This window comes from Argiope bruennichi, chromosome X1 (genome assembly GCF_947563725.1).
Source record: "Argiope bruennichi chromosome X1, qqArgBrue1.1, whole genome shotgun sequence".
Lineage (NCBI taxonomy): Eukaryota > Metazoa > Arthropoda > Arachnida > Araneae > Araneidae > Argiope > Argiope bruennichi.
In genome coordinates, this window is record NC_079162.1 from 126890161 (window position 1) to 126899449 (window position 9289).

Genomic DNA, 9289 nt, shown 5'->3' on the forward strand with positions numbered 1-9289 from the left:
AATGTTGCTATTATCGGTAATTATGAAGTCACATGTAATAGCTCTTGTGCGACAGTAGTCCAGTTTAAATTTAATCACATTAGCTTAAATTAGATAACTTGGCAACAACAAGTTAAAGTTGCGGTGGTGATTTTGATTCATTTCATGATTTGTTTTCATTTGGTATTAAATTCAAGAAAAATTTCGAAGGATGATTTCATCGTAGTTAATAATTGATTCTAGAAGAAATGGATTTAGAGAGAATGTACCAATAAGCTTTTTGAAGTACTACGTATCCGTGAGATAGTTATGGTTTAAAGTTCCCAGTATGTCTATCGAACCAAGTATTCCTTTACCTCTAGATCCACCTCCGCCACCTGAGGCAGATGAAAAGAGACTTTGGATTGGAAATATTGACAGCCGTTTGACGGAGTACCATCTATTAAAAATTGTGCAGAAGTATGGAAAAATTAAAAAATTTGATTTTCTTTTCCATAAATCTGGAGCTTTAAAAGGACAACCCAGAGGCTATAGTTTTGTAACTTATGAAACAAGAGAGCAAGCGGAGAACGCATTGGCGGCATTGAATGGGAAACAAGCCCTTGGAAAAAATTTGGTTGTCAGATGGGCACATACTGCACCTTCAGAATCATTTACTGGAATGAAAAAACCAACAGTATTAAGTAAGACACCTGAAGAAACAAAGCAGACAAAAAATCCTACTAGTCAAATAATGGCTATTGAAGCCAAATTAAAAGCCATGAAAGACCAGCGTGAAAAAGAATTAGAAATGTGTTTATCAGCTACTAGAGTTTGCACAGTTGAACCTGTTTTAATAAACAAAAGTGATATCCAAGTACCCCGTAAAGTACGAAATGCACCTTATAATCTGCATGAGAAGAAACAGCAAAAATGTTACCGAAGATGACATGCATGAATTCAATGTGCCTAGCTGCATTTGCTGATGTATTATTGGCTTACTTTCTCCTTTGTGTTAATGAAAAGTCGTTTATCTTAGGACAACCAAAAACTTGTGATTTGAAGACATTTTTACGAATAGAAAAGGTATGTCTTTAAAAATTGTAAATTTGGTGGCAGAAATAATGACCCTAAATATGAATATTTTCGCCTTATATATATCATAATTATAACTTATTGATATTTATACAAGATATTTAATACTGAACTTTATTATATTGTGACATTAAAGTAAATGTGATGTAATCAAACATTCGTTATTTGATAAAGACAATAGCATACTTTAATTTTCATCTTGTTAGCAATAAGATGCAAAACAGAAATTGTGTTTACTCCATTGTAAGCAAATTTTTAATTTCGATCAAAATTGTGTACTCATTTTTTTTTATCATGTATTGTAAAGATTCCAGTCCTCATTACTCTGTATGAAACATTCTTAAAAGGAAAGGCATATAACTGTTCAAAGCACAAATTGAAATAAAACCTTCTGAAGTATCCTTCAATGTGTTAGAAGTAAAATTTATGTGTGAAAATTATGCATTTTTATTTTGTAAAAGCAGTGATTATTCATTCAAAAATTCATAATCATGAGAAATTAAAATAATTTGCTAAAGTCCCTTATGTTGTAAAGGTGTTAAAAATGAATTTAATATTATTTAATAAAATATGTACTTATATATTTATTAAATTATGTACTTGTATATTTATCCATAAATATCATAGATTTGAATTGCATTTAAATTAATTAAATATTCTAATAATTCATCTTGTTTATCAAAAAAAGTACTTTTAAAGTCTTGATCTCTTTTCTAACGATTGATGATGACATTAATTACAAATTTTTGTTTCATAATACAACATTTTCCCTAAGTATTGAATTCATTCATTTTTAATAGTCATCTAAAAATATATATTTGAAAATATTTATTTTAGATATAAAATTATTTTTAGTAATAATGTTTATTTTTAATAAAAATTATAATTGAAAAGATTTAATATTAATTTGTATCTTCAAGACCTAAAATGTTGTAGTTCTTATGTTACAACAGTAATTATTACATTTTGCATTCAGTACTTTCATTTTAAAAGTATAATAATAATCTGCATAATACCTGTGATTAGAATTAATAAAATTCCTCTAATTATACATTCACAAAGAAAATTGAGCAAGATATGCAATATTCCAGATTTTTAGATGTAAATTTAAGCAGAAATTTTCCAAAAAAAAGTTACGATTATTATAATATTAAAAATTAAAGCTGAATTCATGAAAGACAAGTTTTTCAAAATTAAGTTTTGATTAAAGAACTGATTATCATGACTTTAATATAATTTGAACTTAAAAAAAGGATAATATATAAATAATTGAACTAATAGAAGGATATACGAATATGAAAATTGGAAGTGAAATGTTAAAATATTTTGTGAATTTCATATGATAAAAATTGCTTTGTTTACTAATATTAAGACTTGATTTATTTATATAAATTTATGAAATCAAAAGTTTTGAGTACTAGTACATTTTAATTATGTTTCATTTAAACCATGTTTAAATTAGATTGGTATATACTGCTGCTCTAGTTTGTTGAATTGTTCTCTTTAAAAATTTTGTTTCCATTTGTGTGTGTATGTGTTATTTCTAAAATTTCTTGCTTTTTCCTTTATTGTCTTAAATTTAAAAAAGTTCATTATTTTATAGATATGAACAGTTATTATTAATTTTGAATATGTTCCATATTAAAAATACATAAACCAGTCATATAATTGTTTCTCATCAATAGTTTCGATTAAATTAGTGAAGTGTTTGTACAAATAACAGTAAGAACATTAAGTTTATTTTCACACGTACATTGTCATATTCAGTTAATTTTTCAGGGAATTTTTTAAGTCAAAATATTTTACATCAGATTTATATCTCTGCTGAAATTCTTTATTGGGGTTGTAAATGTTTTAAATGACATTTAATTAAATTTAAAATTTTGACAATTGATAGATTAAATTAACAGTTTCAGATCTAATTAGTTTCAAAGCTCAAAATGCATATTAAAATCTGTTCGCAGGAGAGGAGGGGATCAATTTTTTCTTTTAACTTGGTAGTCATTTTTATAGTAGTACTTTTGCATCATCTGTAGGCATTTTTATTAAATAAATGCTTTGCTATTTTATGTATATCCAATTTTATTTCAATAAATTTGGTACATTTCTTACATTAAGCTGTATTTTTGAAAAAAAGTAGAATATGTTTTAAATTATACTTGAAATATTTATTTTTAATTTTGTTTCTCAAATTTTTAATGATAATTTGAGTATATGATTGCAATCAAACACGCTTCTAGTAATTTAGCTGTTCTAGTCAAGTATAACAAACTTATTAGTTTTATTTGTACATTGTTGGCAATAATGTCCATTCTCTTTAATTTTCAATAGTTTAAATGCTGCTTAGTTTATTGGTTTGCCACCAAAAAAAAAAAAAAGCTGTTTACTACCTTCCCATTTCCTTTCATATATGTATATTAATTACAAAACATTCATTTACAATATAGTATTTGGAAATTTTATTATAGGATTATCCTCACTAGTCTGTGTACTTAAAAAATTTTATTTTGGTAGTCTTCTTTTTAGTTATTGTTTATTAATTTATTTATTATTTCATTTCAAATATATACGTATGAGAAAATTTATCGATGTACTATCGTTTTTCTCGGAAGATTTTTCCTTTCTTTAAAAAACATAATTGATGCTTTTTATTATTTGTTAAGCACAACAGAATCTTTAGTGCATTTTATCAAATATTTTCTCTTTAGTCATACAAGCAAAAGAAAAAGAAGATGCTTTCAAGTTTTTATATGCAATGCTGTAAATTCAGATTATATGTCATAATAACAGAATATTTCTCTATTAAATATTTTTATGAAATGTGCAGAATTTAATTTTATTTAATCTGTAATGCAAACTGTAACGTAGTCACCAAGACATCTTTGTAACTAAGAGGATTTGTTTGACATTTTTTTCTTTCTTATTGTTGATTAGTTTATAGGGTTTAATCAAATAGCAATTGCTGATAGGTAAACAGAGTCAGAAAGGTTATTATTTTGCCTGCGTTCATTTTAGCAAGAAGAGCACCACTCTACTTTATTACTAGACATTTCTGTTTTGATTTTTGTCTCATATGTAGTATCTGTGCCTTAGCTAGAAATCAAGCCAGGTCTCTCTGATCTAACAACACTGTGCATTAATTACCCTCTCCACTAGATACTTTTTGACTTTTGTTTTTAATTATTATAAAAGTTAGTAAGCTATAATTTGTTCATTAAAAAATAAATTTGTTTAATCTAGTCAAATATGTTTTGGATAATTATATTAATTTCTAATAATTTAACTACTATCTGTTTACCTTTCCCTCTTGTATGAATTAATTTGTTGAATATTTTTGTGTCTTAGCCTGTGATTTATATATATTTTTTTTCACATACTATGACTTCATTGTTAGTGGTGAAGATTTTTGTGATACAAGCAAATTAGAAATGCACATTTCAAGATCCAGCACCTTTATAAGTTATAAACTGTAGACTATTGAAACAGCAGTGAAAAGATCAAACTCAGGAAATTATAATAAACATGTAAAAAGTTAATTCAATAAATCTCTCTGGATTGCCTAATAATCATAATTTAATAGTAGAAATTCTGGTATCAGATGGAATTGCAAAGATTGTTGTATTGGCAATCAGTAGACTGAATTTTTTCTCTGAATTTTGCTCTGATTCTTCTATTTTAAAAAACTGAAGTGTTTTCTTCCTCTAGTAAATTACTACAAAATTTTATATATATTTTTATACCTAAAATGTGATGTGAATATTTGTCTTAATCAGTTTTTTTTAATCCACTTTTACTATTATGTCATTTCACTCTTATTTCAGATCAGTACCAAGAATATCAATTTTGGTATTGCGCCATACAATTGTTTCAATGCTTGTGCAAATGAACTGCCAATATTTGTATGTCTGCAAGCTTCAGATTGAAATCTTAAAAAAGAAAGGTCTATTTAAAAAAAATTTTTACATTTTGTATTAGCTGAAGTTATGTATTATTTCATTTGTACCATATGAAAGTAAATATTTTAATTTTATTTGTTTTTTTAATATAAAACTTTAAACATCCAATGATCAGAGAAACTTTTAATAAAAAGGTTCTTTTAATTATAGCTGTACCATCTTCTGGATTATTTACATATAAGAGAACAATATTATAATTTTTACCTTCTTGTATATGAAGAACAGGGAAAGTATTGTAATTGTTAAAATGAGATTTTGACAAATCTCCTCAAATTAGACCTCCTTGAGTTCAAGAAACATGTTTTTGAAAAATTTCTATCTGTCTGTAAAAAAATAGCTCAAAAGAGTTTGAACTAGATGGATGAAATTTTGTATATTGTTTTTACCTAAATTTATAGATTTCTATCAAATTTTGAACAAAATCTATTTAGAGGAAGTCTGTGTGTCTGATTATTTGAATATAACACAATAACTACAAAAGGAAGAGAGCTAGATGGATCAATTTTGGTACACAGATTTAAAATCTATAGTGTAGACACCTATCAAATTTTGAATCAAAGCCAACAAAGGGTTGTTAGCCGTCTGTCAGTCTGTTCTTTCAGAAACATGTTAACATAGTCACTCAAAAATATAATGACTTCAATTTATCACATTTGGTATATGATTTGGTGACTTCAATTGTATTCTGTATCAAACCTTGGTCTCAATAAGTTTGGGAGGGGGATGTATTTAAAACACAGAATTCACCTTTATTAGAGAGTATGTGAGAAGTTTTGGGAAGACCATTTCTACTGGTTATATACATTTTCTCCTAATTCTAAAATTTTGTATGCATCTATTCATATCTAAATCTTTGTTTTAAATATTATTTTCTTTACATTGAATAAATGCAGTTTATTTTACTTTTATTATTTTTTTATGTTCCTGTGTAATAAGTTGAATCTTCTCTACTTAAATTGTTGAATTACATGCTGTAATATTTTTTACATTGTAATACTACAGATCCTATTTATACACAGGGTCTGATCAGAAAATATAAAAAAATTAGACTGACTGTGATTTGTTAACCTGTCTTTTGTACAAATATTATAGCCACATCACCCCTTCTGAGCAAAATAATGCTAAATGTTATATGCTGTGATTTGTATGTTCCTGTGTAGTATGTTACATCTTCTCTGCTTAAATCATTGAATTCAAGTAACCCAGAAGTGTCAAGTTTACACAGAATGGTGTTCCTTAGATTTGATTTTGGGTATTCTGTTATTTACTGATGTCTTTTTGAACTGATGATGGAAATTTGTGCATAAAATCTGACCCAGCACCATTCTGTTGACATTGTGTAAGTAAAAAAAAAAAAAACACCATCTTTATTTTGGATACTAGTGCTGTTTTGTAGCAAATAATGTTCAGATATGCATAATTTGTTATAATCTTATGAAAGAAGAAATAAGCTAAGGTTTAGTTCTTCTAAATTCTACATCAAGCGATGATACATCTTAGACTGTGTTCATGTGATGACCTACAGAATGTTATTATCAAACCATGTAATGTGTATTTTGTTGTTCAATTTCATTTGAAATATAAAAATTAGCTTATCGCTATACAAAATGATGAAAATAGAACCCTTTTTACTTTTCTTTTAGATTTTCTCAAAATTTCTGTTTGAGAGACACTTATTTAGCTACTACAAAAGCAGCTGCAAATGTTTCTTTTATCTGTGGTTCTTTGTGAGATATTTATTAATAGTATATTGCTAATTGAACCTGTTCCCTTATATTTTTTTCTCAAATTTATAAGTCCATAAGAAAATTAAGAGTTTTTTTTTTAACTTTTATATTGTTGACTTCTCCCTTAAAACCAAGATGCCTTAGACACACGTTCACAAACCACTTCCCTGAAAAAATAAATAAATAGAGGCATGTTTTTATACAGTTGAAGACACTTTCTTGATATTAGTGAGATGAAGCTTCATACCAAGCAAGATGTTGATGTGATTTAATGGGAATTTGACTGATTTCTCATCAAAAGAGAAGTTGTATAGTAGTTTGTCACTTCAGTTATTTATTGTATTGAAAGCTGTTCTGAACTATTAGAAGTAATATTACTGTTTTGGTTGTATCTTCTACAAGTGTGTTTGTATTGCTTTATATGTATTTCATTGATATTGGGCTGATATACTTGTAGAATTTGAGTCTTTAATATGTGTTTGAGTACTAAGGCTTAAAAATTAACATGAATACTTCTGAGATATAAAATGTGTGACTAGAAAATAATCCGATCTTTTGTATTACAAAAAAATTGTTAGTAAGTTGAAGACAAACAGTGCATGATTGTGTTACATGCCCCTCCCCCATCAATTATCTGCTCAAGTTTCAACCTGTCACATTGCTCAATTCTATTGTAACATTTGTTAAAAGTAATTGAATAAATGTCAGGAACTGTGTATTAATGTGAAATTCTCTTCATTTGTTCCAATGATAAAGTCCAGTGCTTTAACTAAAATTAGTAGATTTGAGGACAAATTCCGAGTTTTTTCCTCCAACAGATCAAAATTTGGAGTTTTCCCATTGTAGTTTTTCTTAAGTGGTTCAAAATGACACCAGATAAATAAATGCTTTTTTGGTAAATTCTCATAATATTGTCTAAAATATATTTTCCAGTGAATCCTATGATTTTCTCCAACTTTTTACTGATTTAAATAGGCATTGCTTATAGTAAATAGTCTCTGAAAAAACTTTCTTATGCACAGTTTCCAGGTTTGTTATTTCTCACAAACTTTCAAATTGCCTTGAAGTAGAGCTAGAGATTCATTTTAATAAACAAACTTTCCATAACTATAATGAAATTGAAAATAGGTAATTGGAAAATGGAATATAATTATCAATAATTATTGATTTAAGTAATCAAATTAAAATGCCTATCTAATTTCTTTTAAATAAGATTATTTTGAATAATAAAAATGTTTAATTAAATTTCTAGGAATAAATGTTTTTTTTTATTTTGTTAATGAATATGTTTTTTAATTATTATTATTAAGACAAACTTGGTTTGTGACTGTAGGTGCTGTGAAATTAAAAGCAATGAAGATGATGAAAAGATTTTCAGAAAGTGATATGAAACAATTCTTTAAACCACATTAATTTAGTTTGGAACAATTTAGAGATTGAGGAAGTGAGCACTAAATTGTAGTTGGAGGAGTTTTAAAACATCAGTCCAGTTATTTTCTGGTCACACTTCATTATACAATTTTTTTTTTTTTTTTTTTTAGTGAATTGAAGATTTTTTATGCTTAAAGTTTTAGGTTAAAATGTGTGATAAAACTATTTTGAATGTTGAGTGAATTTTAAATGTGATTGCTTCTATCTTGTTTGTGGCTATTTTGCTTCCTGCAAAACCTTTTAGAAGTATGTTTTCATATGACATTTAAGATTAATAAATGGCTTTACAGAGAGGAACTGAGCTTTCTGAACTGTTAATGTGTTCATTGTATCATGTTTATGTATAAGTATTGTAAATAAATTAAATTTTGGTCGTGAAATGTCGAATTTTTTTAGTCCTCTTGAATCAAAATGTATAAATTACCTCCACTTACTCTACGTTCGCAAACTATCATCAAATATATCATTTTTATTAATTTAAAATCAGATAAAGTGTTTATTGAATTGATAATTCTTAAATTTCTTTTCCATTTCTTCAAATATCCGTAAAGCTGTAATAAAGTGCAAGTTGAAAATGTCATTTTCTCTTATGGAAAGGTGTACTAGTCCTAAAAAGGCTAGAGGGGATATAAATTTTTAATTTTTCTAGGAAATGATGAATTTATTTAATTATTTTCGATTACAAAAAAATTCTCTTGCATTTTTGTTCTAGAATACTATTTTCAGGGCATAACAATCTTATTTTTAAGAATACATATATTGCATTACATTTTTGTATATTCATCTTTTTGAAAAATTTGTCATATTTGTAAGAATATGAAGTTAAATTTTCATTTTCTTTAAAAAATGGGAAATAATTTTTATAACTTCATTTTAGGTACAGTATTGCTGAACCGAAAATAGAAAAAAATATATTCAATTATGTGAATTTTTTTCTTTTATCCCTAAATTTTACAGTGAACCAAAAAATTTTATACTTTTGCATTCCTTAGGAATAAACTCAGTTATTTTCAGTTAGGCGTTTATATTTGTATGTTTTTCTTTTCTTTTGAGAGGAACAAATTGTATCAGAAATTAATCGTGTGGCAGAAATCGAGTTAACAACTCAAATACAACTTCAGA

At 26.5% G+C, this 9289-nt stretch overlaps 1 protein-coding gene across 1 annotated transcript; it reads left to right on the top strand.

Moving 5' to 3' along the window:
* The first annotated feature begins 111 nt into the window (after window positions 1-111).
* On the top strand, window positions 112-8533 carry LOC129959005 (probable RNA-binding protein 18). Its single transcript, XM_056071769.1, has 2 exons — window positions 112-1044; window positions 4875-8533. Exon 1 carries the CDS (start codon window positions 308-310, stop codon window positions 905-907), a length of 600 nt encoding a protein of 199 aa, XP_055927744.1. The 5' UTR covers window positions 112-307; the 3' UTR covers window positions 908-1044; window positions 4875-8533.
* The last annotated feature ends 756 nt before the right edge of the window (window positions 8534-9289 follow it).